General features: G+C 36.9%; 1 protein-coding gene across 4 annotated transcripts in view; it reads right to left on the bottom strand.

Moving 5' to 3' along the window:
* The window catches only part of RDX (radixin), a 103699-nt gene that overhangs the window by 11503 nt on the left and 67611 nt on the right, over positions 1-24585 (bottom strand). For 3 of the 4 annotated variants that reach the window (XM_053670399.1, XM_037163870.2, XM_053670400.1), the window contains exon 14: positions 21694-24285. In XM_053670399.1, the coding sequence (XP_053526374.1) occupies positions 24121-24285 (165 nt within the window). In that variant the 3' untranslated portion in view covers positions 21694-24120. Of the gene's footprint in view, positions 1-21693; positions 24286-24585 lie in introns of those variants that run through there. The other variant, XM_037163871.2, reaches the window with a different exon arrangement.

The following is a 24585-nucleotide window of genomic DNA, read 5'->3' as shown; positions in this document are numbered from 1 at the left end:
TAAGAACTCAAAAAAATGAGGAAAGGGTTAGGAACCTCAGGACAACTTTAAGTACTACAACATCCGAATCATAGGGATGCCACAAGGAGAAGAGCAAGAGCAAGAAATTAAAAACTTACTTGAAAAAATAATGAAGGAAAACTTCCCCAATCTGGAAAAGGAAATAGACTTCCAGGAAGTCCAGGAACTCAGAGAGTCCCAAAGAAACTGGACTCAAGGAGGAACACAGGAAGACACATCATAATTACATTACTCAAGATTAAAGATAAATAGAGAATCTTAAAAGCAGCAAGGGAAAATGAGACAGTTACCTACAAAGCAGTTCCCAGAAGACTATCAGCTGATTTCTCAAAAGAAACCTTACAGGAAAGAAGGGGCTGGAAAGAAGTATTCCAAGTCATGAAAGGCAAGGACCTACATCCAAGATTACTCTATCCAGCAAAGCTATCATGTAGAATGGAAGGGCAGATAAAGTGCTTCCCAGATAAGGTCAAGTTAAAGGAGTTCATCATCACCAACCCCTTATCATATGAAATGTTAAAGAGATTTATCTAAAAAAAGAAGATAATCAAACTATGAGCAATAAAATGACAATAAACTCACAACTATCAATAACTGAACCTAAAAAATAAAATAAAAAACTAAACAAACAACTAGAATAGGAACAGAGTCACAGAAATGGAGATCACATGGAGAGTTATCAGTGAAGAGGGAGAAAGGGGAGAATGGGAGAAAAGGCAGAGGGAATTAGAAGCATAAATGGTAGGTACAAAATAGACAGGGGGAGGTTAAGAATAGTATAGGAAACGGAGAAGCCAAAGAACTTACATGTATGACCTATGGACATGAACTAAGGGAGGGGGGAATGCTGGCTGGTCGGGGGTGCAGGGTGGAAGGGGGAGAAAGGGGAGAAAAAAATTGGGAAAACTTTAATAGTATAATGAATAAAGATACTTAAAAAAACAAAGTGTACAGAACCAATAAAAAAAACCCACCAATCAATAAGTAGAACAAATTGATCTCTCTCCCTTCCTCTAAAATCAACTAAAAAATTTAAAGTTCATTAAAAATGGATACAGAAATATCTATTATATAATTATATTTGAACAATAATTGCTATATAAAACAATATATATCCCTTTATTTATATTTCTCCTAGGCACACATCTTTCCCCAACACCATTGTAAAACAATCTCTAGGTTTTAAGTGTTTAAAGCAGAGATTCATGGAGAAAAATACAATGAATGGGAAAGTTATATATTTGGTTCCAACTATCTTTGTTCTTTGAGCTATCTGAATTTTGAATGCAAAGTCAATACCCTAAGGATACTGAGTAAAAGAAGCAACCTTGTTACTCCCACAGTGCTGGCACCTCATTTCTACATGTGATTCTCAAAGTGTTGTTCCAGAACAGCAGCACCTGCCTCACCTGCTGAAAATGCAAGTCCCTGGGTCCCACATAGAGTCAGAAGATCAAGGAGCAGGCCCTGAAATCTGCATTTAACAAACTTCCCAGGTGAATCTGATGCATGCTGGTTTGAGAATCACTGCTGGAAGATTTTTGAATGTGTAAGAAAATTTCTTTATTACAACAAAACAAGCCCCCCATAATCAAATCAAAATTATAGACAGCTGAGAAACACAGACCACTGGGCTTTGGAAGAATGTGACTATTTTTTTAAATCCTTTAATTCAGGGGTCAGTAAACTGTTAACTCATGGACCAAATCTAGCTCCTCACCTGTTTTTTGTACAGATACTTTTTAAAAAATTATAATCAAAAGGCAAATATTTCATAACAGGTGAAAATTAATTACAACTCAGATTTCAGTGTCTATAAATAAAGTTTTATTGGGAGGCAGCCATCATTATTCATCTATATACACCGATAGCTGCTTTTGTACTAAAACAGCAAAGTTACATAGTTGTGACAGACCATTTGGCCTACAAAGTCGAAAACATTTAATATCTGCACCTTTACAGAAAGTTTGCCAACCTTTGCTTTAATTTAATACTAATTAGAATCTACCAATCTAAAAGCAAAATATAAGCATTATAATGATTTTATCTTAAAATACTATTTTTACTTTAATTCTGCAGGGAGAAATGTATGATGAGCTTAAATAATAAGAAAGTTAAATCAGATTCATTTTTATTTATAAAGTAAATGAAATGACACACACAGAGCATCTGAAAAACATTACTAATTATGCTACTTTCTCTCTTCAAATATTTTAATAAGTGACGAAGACCTGATAGTGTATTTTAATGAACTGCTCTCTCACATTCTGTTCTGAAAACTAATTTGGCGATCTCCTCCCACCAACGTTTGCCCAGGGGGCTCACCTAAACTGCAGGCCTGTCTCCGTGCCGCAGGTTGACCTCCTTTCTCAGGCCTCACATGGTGACCGCCATCCTCCCTTCCCCAGGCTCAGGCTTTCCAGGCCCAAGCCTTGCTCTCTCTGATCCTCAGCCTCTTGAATATTCTCCAGACCAAGTTCAGATCATATCACTAAAGACCTGTTCACTGAATTTCTGAAGTATTTTATTCCACACCTATTGGGTGGCAAACAAATCCTATTTTTATCCATATCCATTTTTACTTCTTGAATTTCATCTCCCTCTAGATTTTTAAGATCAATGAGCAGAGACCCTTTTGATTTTGAGAGTTTTCTCAGTCAATAAAAAGGTGTTTTCTCACAAGTCAGTCATATATTTCAACCATAAATCTTTAAATTATATTCACCCTATCTTGAACATGAGAGCACTAAACTCTTGACAGGTTGGTGTCAGTAGCCTGCACAAACAGCTGAATGGGTCTGCTCTTCAGTGCGCTGGGGTGTGAGCTCCAGGTCACTGTTAGTCAATATTCAATATTTGAAGCATCCTTCTAGGGCCTCTGAATTAGCGGGTACATTCACTGTGTTATGCAGACATGCAAATCCCCCCAAGGGAACTGTCATGAATGCATTACCTCAATTGAAAAGGTAGTTGGTGTTTTGTAGAGAAAAGGATATAGGCCTCCAATTAAAAAAAAACAAAACTCAAAGGCAGACTCTGTCACTATGACTGCCTTTGGGCAGGTGACTGGAAAAGTACAAAGATCTGCAACATTTATGACATCTTTTTGTGGATTAGGAAAAGGTGCTCCTTGCTCCAGGCAAATGTGGCCCCCTGTCACCCCTCAAGTGACAAGCTTGCTAAGTGGAGTACACACTACATTTGTACTTCTGCCCCTGCACTTTGGACTCCAGACTCCTGTGATGTGGCCCCTTCCCAAGGTCACTCACACCCCCGCTCCCGTGGGCTCACTCAGCTCTGGGTATATCACCCTCTTTTCTGTTCCTTGAATGGGTCAAGATATTTCTTGCCTGCCTTTGCATATGTTGTTGATCTCTCTAACAGGAATGTTTTAAAGTGAAGATGGCAAAATGGTGCTCAGTAGGCCACCCAGGGCAAGCAGATACATTGTTTGGCTTGCAAAACATTGTGTAAATTAAAAAAAAAAATAGCTGACATAAAATTTGGGAGATTTCACATAAACTCACATTTCAACTTAAATATCTAAAGCATTATTTTTAAAAAGTTGATTTTAAAAGCCATTTTCTGTTGAAAGACAAATACCATATGATCTCACCTTTAACAGGAAGCTAAACAACAAAACAAGCAAGCAAGCAGAATAAAAACAAAGACACTGAAATAGAGAACAAGGGGACAGTGACCAGAGGGGAGAGGGAAGGGAAGTTAAGGGGAAAAAGGGGGAGGGATTTGGAGAAACAAGTATGAAGGACACAAGGACAAGAACTAAGGGGGTGGAGATGGGAGGGAGGTGGGGAGCATGGGGTGGGGGGCTGGCATGGGAGAAATAGACAAAAAAACTGTACTTGAAAAATAACTAAATAAAAAAATATTAATAAATAAATAAATAAAGCATTCATTGTTTTTTAAAAAAAAGCCATTTTTTGGCTTTCCTGGAAAATCAAAAGGTATAGCAACAGGGAGCCTCCAGTATCGGAGGAGCTGCAGCCGCGCTCAGCCAGCAGGGAAGACCCGGGCTGTAACCAGCCCCTGCTGGGCCCAGTGCCCTCCCCAGTCCCTCTGGCTGCTGCATTTACCATCTTAAATAAAAGGGGGGGAGGACCAAGCCTTCTCTCCTTTCAGGTGGGAACGTATATGCTACCTCCTCACTGAGACTTTTTGTGACCTTTGTATCCCAAATTACCATCCCCGTATTTTTCCCAACTCAGTCCTCGCCTCTTTCATATCAAGTTCATATAAATTTGCAGCTTTTATAAGTCAAAGAGAGATGAAATTAGCAATTTGACATGATTCAATGTAATACAACTTTCAACTTTTTAAATTTTGCTTTAAAAATTTAGAGCAAATATATTCACTGCTATATTCTCAATGTCAAGGACTTATACAGAACCTGGAAGATATTAGGCATTAAAATATTTGGATGAATAAATAAAAGGACTCTTCCAACTAACAGATGCCTAGCTGCTCCAGAACATACATGAATGAAATCCACTGAAACCTATCACGAGGGCTATAGAATTAGCCCAAGTTGTAAGTGGCCTTTCCTGTCCCACAGCCCAAGGCAGGCCTTCTGCTCCTCAGCACTGCCCCACTCAGCTCTGGAGCTGACTTTGGTCCCAGCTGTCAGCAGCCTCTGCTCACACAGCTGATGCCCCAGGTCCTAGTATTGGAAATCACTCCCGAAGTGAGATTTTTCCCGCACCACCTGTGCAAACCACTGGACAGCCACTGAAATGTTCCCTCAGCACTAAAAGGAAGCTGGGGAAATGGTCCTTGGTCCTGAGGTGACTGACAATCACGATGACCTTAGAGACGTTAGCAAGAGTGGTGGCTCCCCAGATCTTTGCACAGGTCTCTTGTTTACTTGTACTGTCACACTATTTATTAACTCTCCTGTTTCCTCCTTTATGTTATGAACATATGAAGGCTAAACTAATTGAAAAGAAGGGAAATTCACAGGAAACCAATAGTAATGGAAAGGGAACTGGGACTCAAATCAAGGGAGTGGACCAGAAGGAAGGAAAAAATGACCAAACAGAAAAGGATGAAGAAACAAGAAACAAAAAATGAGGAGAGGCTTAGGAACATCCAGGACATCTTTTAAATGTTCCAACATCTGAATTATAGGAGTACCAGGGGGGAAAGAGGAACAGCCATGAGTGGAAAACTTATTTGAACAAATAATAAAGGAGAACTTCCCCAGCCTGGCAAAGGAAATAGACTTCCAGGAAATCCAGGAAGCTCAGAGAGTCCCAAAGAAGTTGGACCCAAGAAGGAACACACCAAGACACACCATTATTACATTAGCCAAGATGAAAATGAAGGAGGGAATCCTAGAAGCAGCAAGAGATAAGGGGACAGTCACCCACAAAGGAGTTCCCATCAGACTGTCAGTGGATTTCTCCAAAGAGACCTTGCAGGCAAGAGGGGCTGGAAAGAAGTATTCCAAGTCATGAAATCCAAAGACCTACATCCAAGATTACTCTATCCAGCAAAGTTTTCATTTAGAATGGAAGGACAGATAAAGTGCTTCTCAGATAAGAATGTTTTTAAAAAATATCTGATCAAGTCCTTTTCCCATTTTTTAATTGGGTTGGATGTCTTCTTAGAGTGGAATTGTGTAAGTTCTTTGTATATTTTGGAGATTAAACCTTTGTCTGAGGTATCATTGACAAATATGTTTTCCCATACAGTTGGTTGTCTTGCTAATTTAATACTGTTTTCTTTAGCCATGCAGAAGCTTTTTATTTTGATGAGATTCCCATTTGTTTATTCTTTCCTTTATATTCCTTGCTCTAGGGGACATATCAGTAAAAAAGTTGCTGCGTGAAATATCTGAGATTTTCTTGCCAATGTTCTCCTCTAGGACTTTAATGGAGTCATGACTTATATTTAAGTCTTTTATCCATCTTGAATTTATTTTGGTATATGGTGTAAGTTGGTGCTCAAGTTTTATTTTTTTGCACATAGCTGTCCAGTTCTCCCAGCACCATTTGTTGAAGAGGCTATCTTTACACCATTTTATGTTACTGCCCTTTTTTTCAAATATTAATTGACTGTAGAGAGTTGGGTGGATCAAAAAATTGTGGTACATATACACAATGGAATTCTATGCAGCAGAGAGAAAGAAGGAGCTACTACCTTTTGCAACAACATGGATGGAACTGGAAAGCATTATGCTGAGTGAAATAGGCCAGGTGCTGAAAGACAAATACCATATGATCTCACCTTTAACAGGAAGTTAAACAACAAAACAAACAAGCAAGCAGAAAAAAAAAAACCAAAGACACTGAAATAGAGAACAAAGGGATAGTGACCAGAGGGGAGAGTGAAGGGAAGTTAAGGGGAAAAAGGGGGAGGGATTTGGAGGAACAAATAGGAAGGACACAGGGATGAGAACTAAGGGGGGTGGAAATGGGAGGGAGGTGGGGAGCAAGGGGCGGGGGAGGCTGGGATGGGAGAAATAGACAAAAAAAACTGTACTTGAAAAATAACTAAATAAAATTAAAAAAAATATCTGAATCCGAGGTTCTGGTCAAGATGGAGGGATAGGTAGAAACCCTGCACTTCCTCACACAACTAAAAGGAGGATAACAACCAATCTAAAATCAATAAACCACCAAAAGCGCCAAAAATTCAAACTACATGGAACTCTAACAAGCAAGGAATTAAAGAAAAAACCAACCAGAACAACCAGACCAGTAAGGCCGTGGACCACATGGGCCAACTCAGAAAGCAAACGGTGGGGCCGGCTGCAGCGAGGCGGTGGGCTGTGAGGGCAGGGCGGGCTGAAGACAGACCCAGAGCTGACAGGGGACTGAGGCGGTTGCCACAGTGGAAGAAACTCGCAGTCTTACACGAGAGTCCAAGAGTCCATTGGAAAGTGCGCTGGAGATGAGCAAGCGAGCTGCACCGTCCCCTCTCTGGCCCCTCCCCCACAGGCAGCGCAGCAGCACAGCAAGGAGGGTCGCCCTGCCTGGGTGAATACCTAAGGCCTTGTCCCCTTAAACCTATCAGCTACACCAAGACAAAGAAATATGGCCCAAACGAAAGAACAGAGCAAAGCCTCAGAAAGAGAACTAAGTGCGAGGAGATTGCCAACCTATAATGGAGAATTTAAAGCCCTGGTAATCAGAATGCTCACAGAACTGATTGAGCTTGGTCAAAAAGTGAAAGAACAAGTGAAAGATACCCAAAGTGAAATAAAGCAAATATTCAGGAACCCAGTGACAGGGAGGAAACTAGGATTCAAATCAACAATTTGGAACAAAAGGAAAAAATAAGCATCCAACCAGAATAAAATGAAAAAGAATTCAAAAAAGTGGAGAGACTTACAAACCTCTGGGACAACCTGAAACATTCCAATATTCAAATCATAAGGATGACAGAAGGAGAAGAACAACAGCAAGAAATTGAAAACTTATTTGAACAAATAATGGAGGAAAACTTCCCCAATCTGGCAAAAAAAAAACAGACTTCCAGGAAGTCCAGGAAGCCCAGAGAGTCTCAAAGAAGTTGGACGCAAATAAGAACACACCAAGGCACATCATCATTAAGTCATCGAAGATTAAATATAAAGAGAAAATCCTAAAAGAAGCAAGAGGAAAGGAGAGAGTTACCTACAAAGGACTTTCCATAAGACTATCGACTGATTTCTCAAAAGAAACCTTAAGGCAAGAAGGGGCTGGAAAGATGTATTTGAAGTCATGAAAGGCAAGGACCTACATCCAAGATTACTCTATCCAGCAAAGCTTTCATTTAGAATGGGAGGGCACATAAAACGCTTCCCAGATATGGTCAGGTTGTAGGATTTCACCATCACCAAGCCATTATTATATGAAATGTTAAAGGGACTCATCTAAGAAAAATAAGATAAAAAATATAAACAGTAAAATGACAATAAACTCATAGCTCTCAACAAATGAACCTAAAAGAAAAGACGATGAATAACAAAAACTAAGCAAACTACAACAGGAACAGAATCAGAGAAATGGACATCACACAGAAGGAGTTCAGTGGGGAGGAGGAAGGAATAGGGGGAAATGGTACAGGGAAGAAGCATAATTAGTAGACATAAAATAGATGAGGAGAGATAAAAAATGGTATAAGAAACAGAGGACTCAAAGAACTTATATGTACAACCCATGGACATGAACTAAGGTGGGGGGAATGTTGGATGTTTGGGGGCAGGATGGAGGGTATAAAGGGGGAAAATTGGAAAAACTGAAATAGCATAATCAATAAAAAGTACTTAAAAGAATATCTAAATCCTCAGGATCTAACTTCAGTGGAACAAGCAATTCCACTACCAGAAGTATTTCTATGCCTTGATGTATTTGCACAAAGTTCCTTCTACCTGGATAGCCTTCCCAGCTTTACCCCCCAGTTAACAATTAACTCATTTTTAAAGACTTGATTTAGGAGGCCTGGCTGGGTAGCTTAGTTGGTCAGAGCACTGTCCTGATTCATCAAGGTTGTGGGTTCGATTCACCGGTAAGGACACATATCAGCAGAGTCAATGAATGCATCAATAAGTGAAACAACAAATCAATGATTCTCTCAAATCAATCAATAAAAACTCTTTAAAAAGACTTGGTTTAGGAATTACCTCCTTCAGGAAGCCTCCCCTGAAACCCTCCAGCAAGATTAGGCGCCATCTGGAGCTCCCAGAAGCCATCCATCCCAGTCATCCAACAAATAATGGTGAGGTCTGTCACATGCCAGACATCAGTGGCTCTAGGCCACATACTGCACAGAACAGTAACATTCCTGCCCTTGTGGAGCTTGTGCACTAGTAGGAGAAAACAAATAATAAATGTACAACAGGTAAAATACATAATATGTTACTGACTAACTGCTACAGAGAAAAATAATGAAAACAACTGGGTAGAAAATAACAGGGAAGGGCAGGAAGAGACGGCCACACTGAAGTGACATGTAAGCAAAATCCTTAAGTGGTATAAAAATATCTGGGGAAAGGGGCATTTCAGCTGAGTAACAGGAGCACAAAATAGTTTAAAGAATGAAAAAGGAAGCCAGTTGACTTCAATTCAGCGAGAGAGAAGGGGAATTGGCAGATGAGGCCTCAGAGTGACAAGAGACCAAAACATATTTGGCTTTGCACCGCACTGAGGACAGGGATCTTTCTCCGAAATGGGAAACCTCTGGAGGAATCTGAGATGTGGCCGGATATGATTTACCTTTTCATTTCTGCCATCTTTCTTTAAAAATAATTTTTTTAAATTTATTTTTAGAGAGATGGGGAGGGATAAAGTGAGGGAAATATCGATGTGTGAGTGATACATCGATTTGTTACTTCTCATATGCCCTCTACCGGGGACCTGGCCCACAACCCAGGCATGTGTGCCCTGACTGGAAATCGAGCCTGCGACCTTTGGGTTTAAGACCCAAAGGTCAGGGTATAAGACCGCTATCTTATAGAATAGCAAGAGAAAAGGCAAGAAAGCCCATCCAAAGGCCCTAGAAACAATGCAAACACTTCAGGGTGATAGCTGTGGCAGGTGTATGAAGTGGTCACAATCTGGGTAGAGTATCTATTTTGAATGTTGGGTCAACAGTTCACGGTTGGGTTGGACGTGGGTTGTAAGAGGAAAAGAAGAGTAATTTAAATGGTCAAGGTTTTGTTCTCATTCACTGGAAAAATGGACTTGCTATTCACTGGCCGAGGCAAGAGCAAACTGTGGGGGGCCAGGGTTCTTGAGTCTCATTTGACTGCTTATCAAAGGGGAAATTTCTGGTAGAAGTTGGATGTGTAAGTCAAACCTTCAAGGAGAGAGGTTTGGTGGAGACTTGAGAGTTCTCAGCATATGGCTGGCACACTGGCAAGGTCACCGAGAGCCAAGTGGAGGCAGAGAAGCCTGGGCCTTAGGATAAGTGTGAAGGGAGCCTCACTTATGCACAAAAGACACACACACACACACACAGTTTTCTGGGTATAAACTGTAAACTATTTACTGCTCAGGACACACTACACCTCTTTTTATCTCCACATACTTAACACGGGGCCTGGTACACACATTCTACTAAACATATGCTGACCAAGACCTTCTAAGAATCACAAGTAAAATCCTTAAAAGGCAAGCAGAAGACATTAAAGATGAATTGCAAAAGACTTGTGTACAAACACTAATATCCATGATACTAACAGATGAACAAGAATATGAAAAACAAGTTTGTTTTGAACATTATGAAAAACAAAAATGACAGAAGTTACTGCTTATTAACACTTTTAATATGCCAAGCTATAAACAAAACATTCCATGCAAATTACTACAATCAATGTTCACAAGATGAACACTGTTACTCCCATTTAAGAGATGACAGAATTTAGGCTCCAAAAGGCTGAGTGGCTTCCCCAGGTCACACAGCTAGTAAGTAAGTGGCGGGGACATTCAAATCCAAATGTGGGACTCCAAACCCCATGCAATTATCTGTACATTATGCTGTCTCATGTCTGTCCCAAATGCTCTCTGAATGCCAGTCAGACTGACGATGCATGTAATGTGCTCTGAACTGATAAAACCTGGAGCCAAGCTTCTTCAGTAAAACGTCAACACTAAATCTGCCAAAGCAGCAGGGGAATCTGGGAAAGATCTGTGTACCGCAGGCTGGGGAGGACCATGGGCCACAGAACCCGTAATGTGACTATTTGACAGTATCTGGGCATACCCAGAAAAACTGCACAGAAACAGGCTGCGGGGATCAGAGCTCAGCAGCTCAGGGCAGCTGAAAGAGCAATGGGATGATGGTGACAACTATAGATTTCTGAGTCTCTGATGCATCAGCTTAGAATTCAGTGTGGACCTTGGGGAAGGGGGAAAAGGGTACTGCAGACCACTAAGATCAGTGTTTCTGCTGATTAACATGAGACATCATTAGCACTTTTAAAACAAATGGAGCCTGTTCTGTAGCCCAAGAAAATCATTTAAGAACTTGGCCAAAGTTTAAAGACAAGAACTAATTTATAGACACAAAGGAAAGCTCTGAAATCAAAAAAACATTTTCTTAATTTCAAAAAGGAGAATCACAGTAACACACTGAATTAAAAGATGATGCACATATTGTAACTTAGAAGATGTTTTGTTCAAAAAACAAAGTTGATCTACCTTCTTAAAAAGCAAAGAAAACTTGCAGAATCAAATTTCTTTGGAATACTTTTAGGGGTATGGTAAAGCGCCTTATGGATTAGCAGGCTTGGCAATGATCTGAGTCTGTCATTTGCCATCACCAAGGAAATGGTGGCAAATTACATTAAAAACTAAAATGTTACCAAAGTTAGAGAAGATAAATGGTGATGGATGGAGACCTGACTTGGGTGGTGAACACACAATACAGTGTACAGATGACGTGTTGTAGAACTGTGCACATGAAACCTGTGTAATTTTGTTAACCAGTGTCACCCCAATAAATTCAATTAAAAAAGAAAAAAATGGAAACTATAGTGCTTAATAAATTTAAGTCAAAATAAATAGGTATGTCTGTCCAAGCATTAAAAAAAAAGCTACCTAAGTACACTTAGAAAATCCTACCCTGTTGATTTGTTTCTTTTAAAAAATATTTTCTGATCATAGAATTGGCAGAAGTCAGTTTTAACTATTGGCAGAGCTTTTTCACTTGGGCCCTTAAAAGTGACACATTATGGCCATTATGGCCACGTCACCTTTTAAGATATGTACGGAAATCCAATTTAAGAAAACAAGTGTACAATAAGCACATACTATTTATTTTTTTAAATAAAAGCACACCTACCTATACCTTTTATGTAAAAAATAACTGCCTATGTTTTAGCAATACATAAAATATAGAAGGCCTTATATAAACTAACCCTAGCCACTGGACTGAACACAATTTCTTGAAGAGGGTAAAACAGCTGTCCCGTGTGTGTGTGTGCAGGTAATCTCCAGAAAGAGGCACAAGTTGAAAACAGTTCTCTGAGGAGAGCTAGAGACTAGAGGACGGAGAAAGGCTTATTTGTTTTTAAATGTTATCCTACTGTATTTACTGAATTTTGTTTCATGTTCATGTACTACTTATTTTTTTTAAATTGTAATGATTTAATCAAACTTTTAAAATGAGGCTTTAGCCATAAAGTAGCTAAGTACGACATAAAGCACCTTTACTATTGGACAACTTCAGCATGTAATATAATGCCAGAAGCCAATAAAAATATGTTTTCCTAAAAATATCTGTAATTTAATGTCTACTTTTCTAAGTTTTTAAAAAACAAACTCCCAGTCAAGATGGTGGTACAAGCACACATGACTTACCTCTCTACACAACCACATCAAAATTACAACTAAAATATAGAACCATCACTCAAAACCATCAAAGATCGAGTTGAATGGAAGTCTGACAACTAAGGAAATAAAGAAACCACATGCACCCAGATGGTAGGAGGGGCACAGACGTGGAACAAGCTAGTCCCTCACCCATGTCTAGTGAATAAAAACTCAGGAGAGATATCCCAGTAGCAAGACGTCCCAACCCCACACCAAGACCCCCTAGTCCAGGGTTCCAGTGCCAGGAAGGTAAGTCCTTAAAACTTCTGGCTGCAAAATCCAGTGGGGATTAAGTTAGTGGAACAAACTTATGGAGCCAGAACAGTTCCTACTGAAGAACCCACACATGGACTCACCTACTCAGACTCACTCCCTCTGAGCTCCAACACCAGGGTAGCAGCTTGAATGGCACCACTGGTATACAGGGAGGACTGAAGTGTCTGGTATCAAAGCAACAAAAGGACATTATCCCTTTTCTAAACCCTCCCCAGAAAGAGCCAGCAAGCTGGCGCCATATCTGGGATTCGTCAATCTGGCTAACACTAGCTAACACCAGCTGACCCACCATGGAGATCCCCAGAGACTCCACCCACTCAATTTATGGGCCCACCCAAGCTTCTTTTCTATACGAATGACTAACTGGTCTTGGCTCATGTTTCAAAACTTCCTAAATCCTAACAAACAAGCAACAGCTGGCCTCACTGAGCCCCAGGCCCACACCAGCAACAGCCAGTCTAGATTTACAGCTTGGCTTTATCTGGGAATCTTCAAGCCCAGCACAAATATCGGCCATCAAAGATTGCTTTATAGCTTAGGCAGGGTGGCTCTGGGGAAAATACAGGTGGGGCTGACCTCGGCTGGCACCACCAGGGAAACCCCAGGGCCAGCACACCCAGTGGACAGCTACAGACCATGATGGAGCACCATCACCTGCCTCATGCACAGCTGATCCTCCACAGGATACAGGTGGGTGGTTAAGTGGTCAGAGCCAATCCTTTCAGCTGACTGGCCTGGCTAAATACCTCCTACTGATCTGCAACAGCAACCAAGGCTCAACTACAAGAGGAGAGTGTACTCAGCCCACACAAAGGGCACATCTTGAGTACCCAGCTTGGGTGAAAGAGGATGTGCCACTGGACCCTACAGGTCCCCTATGACATATGGCCACACTACTAAGGCAGGGAGTCAAAGTAGCTCTAGCTAATACATAGAAACAAACACAGGGAGGCTGTCAAATGAAGAGACAAAGAAACAAGGCCCAAATGAAAGAACAGACCAAAATTCCAGAAAAAGAGCTAAACAAAATGGAGATAAACAATCTATCAGACGCAGAGGTCAAAACACTAGTTGTAAGGATGTTCAAGGAACTCAGTGAGGACTGTAAAAGCATAAAAAAATCCAGTCAAAAAAGAACACTACATTAATTGAAATAAAGAACAATTTACAGGGACACATCAGTACAGTGGATTTAGTAAAGAATCAAATTAATGATCTGGAACAACCAAAAAAACCACAAAAATGAGGATAGTATATAAACTGCCTCTGGGACAACTTCAAGAATTCCAACATCTGCATCATAGGGGTGCAAAGAACATAGGGAAAAGAAAGAGCAAGGAATTGAAAACCTATTTCAAAAAATAATGAAAGGAAACCTCCCTAGTTTGGTGAAGGAAATAGACACACAAGTCCAGGAAGCACAGAGAGTCCCAAACAAGATGGATACAAAGAGGCCCACTCCACAACACATCATAATTAAAATGCCAAAGGTTAAAGATAAAGTGAATCTTAAAAGCAGCAAAAGAAAAGAAGTTAGTTACTTACATGGGAGTCCCATAGGTCTGTCAGTTGATTTCTCAAAAGAAACTCTGCAGGTTGCAAGGGATTGGAAAGAAATATTCTAAGTCTTGAAAAGCAGGGACCTACCACCAAGATTGCTCTACTCAGCAAAAATACTGTTTAGAATAGAAGAGCAGTTAAAGAGCTTCCCAGACAAGAAAAAACTAAAGGAGTTCATCATCACCAAACCATTATTATATGAAATGCTAAAAGGACTTAATAAGATCAAAACCATGAACAATAAAATAGCAAAAAATACATATCTATCAACAATTGAACCTAGTAAACAAGAACAGAGACAGAATCAAGGATACAGAAAGCATTTTCATGGCTGCCATATGGAAGGGGGGTATAGGGGAATGGGTGGAGAGGTAAGGAGATTAAGAAGCATAAACAGGTAGTTATAAAATACCCCCGGGGATAGAAAGTACAGTATAGGAAATGGAGTAGGCAAAGAACTTACAGGCATGAACCACAGACACGAACAACAATGGTGGGGGAACTGTCTGAAGGAGCGGGCTATGCTGAGTGGAGGAGGGACAAAGGGGGAAATACCAGGAGAACTGTAATAGCATAATTAATAAAATGTAATTTAAAAATATAAAATAAAATTACATGTAAAAGTGCAAAAAAACAATTTTCTTTAAATGGAGCTAAAAAAAGTTAATAAAAGGGAATTTGTTAATTCCTCACTATTAATAACTTCATTATTAACTTTTGATAATAATGAAGTTATTTTGATAATGATAACTTCATTATTTTAATGCTTTAAAAAATCCTTAATATCCCAGTTTTCCGATGTTTTGCTATGATAGAAGCTATTAGTATATAATCTTACAAAAATCCACACAATTAATAATTGAGAAAGAAATTTCTACCTGTACTGCTTAAGGTAATGGGATAATCATATAAAGCAGAAAAATAATTTTTAGTAAAAATAGTACTTAGTGGCAAGTTAAATACAGTAAACAAAAGGATGTAAAAAATTTTTACTTAATATTATGTTTCGAGATTGGCTACTCTAATATAAACCAGTATCAATAAGGTTGCTCATATTCAACACTCTATTACAAGAAAACCACATTTACATTCGATGTTAAAGAATACGCAATTCTTTACTGGCAAAGAACTAAGTCAACAAATTTAAAGTAGTGTCTAGCCTCCCTTGTGATGAATTTATACCTTTTGATGCTCCCTAGCACTGTAACTTACAAATTAAGAAAACTTTTTCCAGCCTCATTAAGTCAATTTCATGCTTCTTGTTTGCTAACTGGCACCTATTTTCTCTAACTCCTGAACATTTTATCTTTTTCTGGTATTCTGCTACTTTACTTTGTATTTTAATATGAGTCCACTTCTTAACTCTCTTTTTTAACTACAATTTCCATGACATAGTCACTGTGTCTCATCTACCTCTCAGAACTATAACTGTGTTTTGCATGAATATCCATTACTCTGTAAGTCACTGGAAGAATAAATGGCTTGTATGAATGCACATGTACATACATATTTGTTTTATTACTTTATGGGGAAAAAATCCCATGCCTCCTTGTCTCCCATTCAGCATTCCTTTAGTAACACCATTAAACTAAAAACCATTTAAATGTCTACTATCTAAGAGCTAAAGTAAAATGGCTCAAAATTAAAGAGGTGGTAGAGAAAAATTTCCTTACCTGTAGACATCATACCAGTAATGTAGAAGACATAGGTACTTGCTTCCAGTTTTCCTAATGCTTGAGAACATTCCAAAAATACTAATGCCAATAATCTCCTCTAATAGATAAATTGTTTACATTTGATGCAAATAGATACAGTCTATGTTCCACAAAGTTATCATAAATATCCTTAAGACATCAGCTTACACTAGAATATAATGTATCCCAGCACATGAACTATATTATAAACTTTACAAATGATAAAGTTTGGGTCCTAAATCTAGGTTTTATACTGCTTGGTACTCTAGTTTTTACAAAATGCAAGTAACCTCTCAGGATATTTTAAGAATGCATATAAACTACCAAATAACAATGATTTTATTTTTTACCTACCAACAACAATAATGAAAGGATTTTTCATACTTATGATCTACTTAAAAAATATCTTAAAACTTCTAGGGGAAAATAACAGCTCAATCAACCTCAATGTTCTAGGAAACTAAAATGAGCTACTACCAAGTATTACCTACATACCAGTGGTGAGCTGTTAGTTTGACAAGTTAGTGGGAAGGAAAACCATCCACTTGTAACTTAGATTAGCAAAGAATTTTATTTACCTATATTCAAAAACTTTATGTCCTAAAAATGGAAAGAAATATTGTATTAGGAATTTTATGGGGAAAATAAACAAAAATAAGGAAAAACAACCCCTATCATTTGGACATAAGCATATGAATCAAATTATACCTTTAGCAAAAGTTAGTTGACAGAGCAAGCATAATCAAATATGATTTTCAACTTTAAAAACCTACAGAAATTTCCAAAGTTGTTCAAAGCTGTCACACCCAGTGAATAACTGCGTATTTATATTCTGAGAAAATCTTCACTGAGTTGGGTTTTGTTAAATGCAACCTCTTCAAAATGACCTTTTAAGAACTATTTTTCTAACTCCTTAAACCCGTTTTAGAAAACCCTTCAAGTGTCTTCTAGTCACATTAGGATCATCTGAAACAAAAGGGATATTGACAGAACTGCTGTTGTAAGTACTCTCTGCATAATCATTTTTCAACTAGAGGCAAATATTAAAGTTCATAGTACATGGTTACTAACCCTTTGTCAGGTGTAACATTTTGGGGAAGACAACACATTAGGAATCCAAGTGCCTAAATCTGATTCCAGAGAAATGTTGTGAAACAGACAATCCAGAAATAGAAAACTGCTTATGAAAATTAGATAAGAGGGTAGAATATCTGGAAATGTAACAGAATCAAATCTATTTTTTTTCTCAGATGTCTTTCTTGTTCGTTTGTGCCACTGAAGAACCCAACCCCAAAGGCTGGATAAAAGAATTCGAAAAAAAAAAAAAAAGGTCTTAACTGTACCAAAGAGGTCACTTGGAAAATAAGAAGAAAAAGCATTACTACACATAGAAAATGAGAGTAAATTATATCCAGATATTTCCTTTAAATTCTCAGAAAGTAGTAATTTAATTATTTCTAATGACCATAGCCTTTCTTTGGGCTAGTTACAATATACATAATTCTATTAAGCTTTCTTTATTCTCTGAATAAAGTATACCTTACATAGTAGCATGAATTTTCCTTTGGACCTAAGCTTAAGTTATCATTCCCCCTATAACTAGTTCCTGAAGGTACCAGGCATTTTCAAACCAAACCAAAACCACCTCAGCACAGGATTCAAGGCTCCATAAATTTGACTCAACCCACTGAAGCTTTACCATCCTAGAGGCAGTGTGCACTGAACCACATGTTCTAGTGCAATCAAGTCTGATTTTCATCTCTTGACTCTAAATGGTGTACATAAGATACCTATACTGGTCTGCCTCTTTTTAGTAATATCTTCATCAAAAATTATGTTCTCTTTAAAACACATGAAAACAAAACAAAGGCAACAAAAGAAAAAATAAGTTGTGCTTCATCGAAATTAAAAACTTTTGTGCTTCAAAGGATATCAACAGAGTGAAAATGCGACCCACGAATGAAAAAATATTGGCAACTCATATATCTGGTAAGGGATTATGTGCAACTCATATAATTTGATAAGAGATTAATATCCAGGAAATATAAAGAACTACAACTCAATAATAATAAAAAAAACCCTTAACTTAAAAAATGGACAAAACGTGAGTAAAAATTTTGACAAAAAAGATACACATATAATCAATAAGCACATGAACAGATGGATTCAACATCATGGAGAAATGCATTACTGGGAAGTGCAAATCAAAACCACAGTGACATACCACTTCATCCATTAGGAGAGCTAATATCAAAAACAAAAGTAACAATTGTTGGTGAGGATGTGGAGAAACTGGAACCTTTATGAACTGGTGGTAGGAATGTAAAATGATACAGCTCCTAAGAAAGATAGTATGGCAGTTCCTCAAAAAATTAAACATAACAATTTCCTTTGTGGGTATATACACAAAAGAATTAAAAGCAAGTACTTGAACAGATATTTGTACACCAATGTACACAGTAGCATTGTTGGCAATTGTCAAAATGTGAAAACAATTCAAATGTCCTCTGATGAAACAAAATATGGTACATACATACAACAGAATAGTATTCAGTCTTAAAAAATAAAACGGATACATGCAATAACAGGGATGAACCTCAAAAACATTTGCTCAGTGAAGTCAGACACAAAAGGACAAATACTATGAGTCCAATTATAAGAGCTACTTAGAATAGTCAAATTTGGAGACAGAAAGCAGAATGGTGGTTACCAGAGACTCAGAAGAGAGAGGAATGGGGAATTAGTGGTTAATAAACACAGAGATTCTGTTTGGGATGATGGAAAAGTTCTGGAGGTGGACAGTGGTGACAGTTGCACAACAATGTGAATGTGTTATTACTAAACTGTATACCTAAAATGGTTAAAATGACAAATTTTACTTTATGTATATTTTAACAATAAAGATTCAGTGGAAAACTCCTAATGCCATTATACTTCTCAATATTTAATACAGACTATAACTAATTATTATACTTGATTTGTTGGTTGGGTATGAGTCTTTCTATAAAGTTAGAAAAACTTAAACTTAGGCACTTTTTAAAAGATATCTTTAAATGCTGACCAGTGCTTGATATTTGAGCTATAAAATAAAAATTAAGCAATTTACCAAAGAAAAGGAACACTTGAGGAACTATATTGTATATTCTTATTCTGTTCACTAATTTTTGTCTATTGATCTGCTTTACGTTGTAGTAGTTTCCTTCATCACAAAACTCTTTTATCCAAAACAGCTAAACTTTTGAAGTTAATAATAATATAAATGGAATGGTGGCATATACATTCAAATGCTAGCCCTGAACTACAGACTTTTTGGTATAAACAACAGGAAAAAGAGGAAGGTATTGCCTTGTGAGTCTAAGACATACATGCATTTCTAGGTCTAAAATAGAAAATGAAACATCTAAATTTAACTTGTAAAAACTGAAAGTAGTATTATGGCATACATTATAAAAGTGCAAGAATTTCATATAATAAATCCATGTTTTATCAAAAAGCACTCTTCCAAGGATCACTGCATAAATCTCAGAAATTCTGATCCCATATTACCACTTGTAAGATGGACTATTATTGGCTATACAGACTTAGTAAAGACAAACTAAAACCAGTATCACTATTTCTAAATCAAATGACATGCATAAATATCAAAGTATATCTAAATTTTAAAATGATCATTAAATAAACATGAAGACTTACAGAAAACAAATAAATTACATGGATGGAAGCAAGTGACTAGATACAAGCATGGAGGAATCTGGGCATACAACTAACATAAATCAACAAAATGATATTGCTATTTTTAAAACAATGTAGTATTGTAACAGATAAATGCAAATAGTTTAAGAGCTAAGATAAATTAATATTTGAAGTTCCATATTTTAAGACAGATCATAACAAAGGGTCCCAGTCATTCTAATCTTGCTTCTGTATCCCAGAATATGGCTGGTACTTAAAAACATGTTGGCTAAATGAAGATCATTAAATAACCTGGAACCATTTAGTAGCTAGGGAAGTCCAGAGCCAAACATAAACCTGAATTTAAAAGATGTGTCATATATTATTTTAGTCATGACCTTTAACCTTAAAATTCTGTGGAAAATAATGATGGATACTTCAACTCCTAAAGCAGTGCATGTAAACTGAAATCAGAAAACTCTTGTATCAGAGTTTAAGGAAGGTCAAAATATTGAGGCAATAAAGTAAGGAGTTACAATCTTTCCAGAGGTAAAAATGGCAGCTCTAACAATCTTGAAAGATGGGCATATTAAGAAGGTCCACAAGGCACAAAGTTAAGATAATTTAAGTGAAAAAGTCAAGGATGGAAAAATGACAAGCTTTGGTATGTGAAACATTATTGTGAGCCAATTTTTCCTGGTTACCAGGGTAGAATGTGAGTCAGATTGCCCTTTTATGAAGTTATCAGAACATCTGCAGAATCCACTGAGCTTCTGAAATGTACTAGAATACTGTCATTCTACATGAGAAACTAATTAGAACATTTGATATATAATCTAATTTTAAAAAGAAAATGCTAAACTTCTGTTCATTTAGAATAAATTTAAGAAAGAAACTTATCTACCAGTGTAGTATAGCTCCTTATTTAAATGTTTTCCCTTATCTTACTAAAGATATCTAAGTTTTGGTTTACTAATCAGTTCAGTAAATACCAAAGGCAGTAATTTCTTATACTTCAGCTTTAAGTTTTAGACTCAAAAAACAAAACAAAACAAAACACCTAATTCTGCTCTGGCTAGTATGGCTCAGTGGATTGAGTACAGGCCTTTGAACCAAATGTCACCAGTTTGATTCCCAGTCAAGGCACATGCCTGGGTTGCATTCCAGGTCCCCAGCAGGGGACACGAAAGAGGCAACCACACACTGATGTTTCTCTCCTTCTCCCTCTCTTTCCATCTAAAAATAAATACATAAAATATTTACAGAAAGGTTAAAAAACTAATTGTATTCATCACACATACATAGAATGTGATGCTTCTGTAACTAAAAAGTTTTTCTCTTCACTTCCAACATCACTATTCAATAAGGTGACCAAAACTGAGACAAAAAAATGATTGGCATTTTTCATCAGAATACTAACATTGAAACTCTTTCCTATTAATAATTAGGAGTGAGAGCTCCAATACAGCCTAAGATACTTTGTAAGTGGTAATCCTAGTTCTTTAAATAAACTCTTATTATACAAAATTCCCTTTCCTGGCAAGATCGGAAGAAATCACTACCTGCCTTTAAAAACAGCAATAAAAAGGTAAATTAAAATATTACTATAAATTGAGAAGACACACCTGGCTTTTTCTATTCTCAGTTTTATCACTTGTTTAATAATAATCTTTTAATAGTTTTCATGTTAAAAATTAGTAAGAAGCTTTTAAAAGGACAATTAACATCTTGATTTATGGTAACTGCTCTGTAATGTTACTTTAAAATAAGAATATGTATTTGAATAAATGCACTTAGAATACAGTTCTTTAAAGAACATTAGCATTTCAACAGTGAAATTAATCTATGACAATGAAAATGTAGCTTCTTTAGGAAAAAGAAACTAAACACGATAGAACAAAAGCAATGACTGAAAATCTTGATTTGTTTTCAAAAGGGTTGATTTAATTTTTCCACAGAATTAACAATCATCATTGCTTCCATATCAAAAGAGGTATAATTTAGGAGAAAGAGTAAATCCATGAGAATTTTGTAATTTTTCCTAACCACTTTTCATTTTAAGATGTGATGAGTTATGGGTCTAATGGAGATAATTTTCAGAAAATATACCAAAAAAATTCCATGTTAAATAACAACAGTGGACCTTAAAGGCATGAGCTTTTGTCACTTTATTGTTAACCAATGAATGTTATCCAAAATTATAGCTGTAACTGTAACTTAATTGTACAACACAAAATTATACTAATGGTAAACGCCTGGTGGAATTTACCAAACACTCATTAATATATCTTTACATTGCTATATGAACATGTGCTCTCAACTGCTAATAATAAAAGTTATAATTGGTTTAATCACTATGAAAATCCATATTGCAAATAGTTGTTCCTGTTTAGGAAAATTCACACAGCTTTAAAAATGGATTAACTCCATTTTAATCTACAAATAGAGTATAAACAGCAAATATAACTGGTACTTTTTCAACACTGATACCAAACTGATGTAGCAATGGTAGTGCACACAATTCAAAACAAAGAAAATACAAAACCAAAGGCAGTCCACATTTTCACCTGTTATGGCAATTGCTTTAATGCTTTGGAAGAGGGAACACTTATGCTTTAAAGGATGAACGCAGGGTCCACCAAGTATTCCCCTACTGTGCTGAAAGTAGGAACATTCTCTTCAATAGTGTTTTGAAGCATGTATACACCCACTGTACAACAGTCACTTCAAAGTTAACCAGTTATATTTTGTCCTAGAAAATCCAAAAAATATATTAAATGTAATCTTTCCTTTTCATAATGTCTGCCCAGATTAATCCTTTTAAAGTCAGCAAAATCAAAAAGCATAAGAGATATTTTCAGACACAACTTGAATCTACTGTGCATGAAAAAATGTCTTAACAAAATGGCAATTTCAATAGGTAAATGTCAATCTGAATGCATAATACCAAATGAAAAATAGCTGAACCACACAGAGAAAACAAGGCTTTCCTTATCTCCAAATTCAGATGTTTTACAATAAAGAAAATGTTAGAACATGTGAGTATTAAAACATCTTTCAAAATGGAAAGATTTCTTCTAAAGACATAATTGAACTTAATATTTATTACCTAAAATTATAATTTATAAAACAGAATTAACAAACCAAATTTAAGTACTCTTAGTTAGAGACTGAAAAAAAAATAAGCACAATGATTTAGGAACCAAATGTGCTAAAATGATTATGTAACAATTACACCAAGAAATGAAGGCACAGACTCTTCATTTGCTACAAGGGCAATCTCTCTCTCTCTCTCTCTCTCTCTCACACACACACACACACATACACACACACAATATCCTCAGACATTCAACAACACCTCTCCAGGAAGATGTATACCAGTGAGAGTTTATAATTTTGATACAGAGTCCCACAATTCAGCTCAACAAAAAGGCAGTTAAAAATTTAGCACTCTGAAATATTTTGAAAGGAAAGGCAATCTCAAACATAGCTGTTCATGATTGAAAGTCTTACTATGCATCATAAAACATATAATTTGAATACTCCACTGTGTTGCACAACCAGTCACCACAGGTGTAGTAGTGAGGTAGTATTACTGTCCCCTCGTGGGACTGATGTTTTCATATGCTGCTCTTCCAGAAAGGTCCAGGGTTTTTAGTGATTATAATCAATTACCAATAAGCATCTATTTTCTTTTATTAAATGTCTGACTGTAAACCAATCTGTGAAAAAGAGAAACTTTTAAAATCTTTCAGAAAACTGTTATTTGCAGGTAGTATGTCATCAATAAACTCTTCTAGGGAACTACTACCTGCTCTCTACACCTCTGTGAATCTGCAGGCAAAGAAAACCAAAGGATGACAGAAGATGAAATACTAATCAATTCAGCTGTCAAAGATGACTACAATCAAGAAATCAAGGATCACGTATCCAATAATGTAGTAAAACTGGGATTAAAAAATTAACCACCAGCTGCACACTACAGTGTTAAAACTTTCTTTTTCATGATTCACAGCCATCTTCTACACAATTACCAAAGACTGTCCACCTGTGACCTATCCGCCTTTTAACAATGACAATGATCTGCATGGTGGCAGAATTGTGGTTCTGGGCACTGCAAGATATGAGAGGGGCACACTGAGAAAATATAATGACAGAGACTGTGAAATACATGCAGGCAAAATAAAGAAGGGGCAAGGGAAAACAGAGTTCTCAACCTGAACACTCATTAAATCGTCATCATCCTTTAAAATGTAACAAAGTGCTTAAATCACACATAGACATTTGTCAGACATGATAATTAGTGTTAATCTTCAACAAAAAATATGGAAAATGCAAAATATGAAAGGAGGTGATGAACACTGTTCTCCATTCCCTGGCTCAAATGAGAAAGACAACCAAGCATGATGTCACACTGCCTTAATGTTGAAGACCTCCCTTAAATATGTCTTTTAGCCACCACAGTCAAACTGGTATGAGTGCTTTGGCAAGGTGGGATGCATTCCATCACATCTGCAAAGGCCTGCTTTTCTCTGTTGGTGGTTCAGCTTATGAAGAACATGTATGCAAAATAACAGCTCTCACATTGCTTCAAACTCATCAATACGCTGCTTTGTATTGCCTTGTCGAATCTGTCGCAGAGTCTTGTATTTATCACGTCCTGCTTTAACATTCTCAGCGTGAAGAACGTCATTTTGTGTTTTCTTGGTTTCATCTCTGGCTTGGGCTAATTCTGAACTTAATACCTATATTTAAAAAATAAAAAAGGAGTAACTATTATTTTTTCTTGAATTTTAAAAACTTATACAAAAATATACATATAAAAAATATACATATAAGAAATTTCTTCATATATTTAAAATTCCAGTGTAAAATCTTTAAAGTGTATTACTTTGTTTTACTTTTAGTTATTGTGTGGGGTTAGTGGTTAGGAAGAAATACCCATGGCCTTTCATTTCTACACCCATCAACTATTATGATTTTGTGTATTAATCTAAATTTCCTTAACTTTCTCATGATATTGAAATGATTTACCAACAAATTTT

Source organism: Artibeus jamaicensis, unplaced genomic scaffold (assembly GCF_021234435.1).
Source record: "Artibeus jamaicensis isolate MK-2021 breed Jamaican fruit bat unplaced genomic scaffold, CSHL_Jam_final contig_585, whole genome shotgun sequence".
NCBI lineage: Eukaryota > Metazoa > Chordata > Mammalia > Chiroptera > Phyllostomidae > Artibeus > Artibeus jamaicensis.
This window is presented reverse-complemented; position numbering and strand designations above follow the sequence as displayed.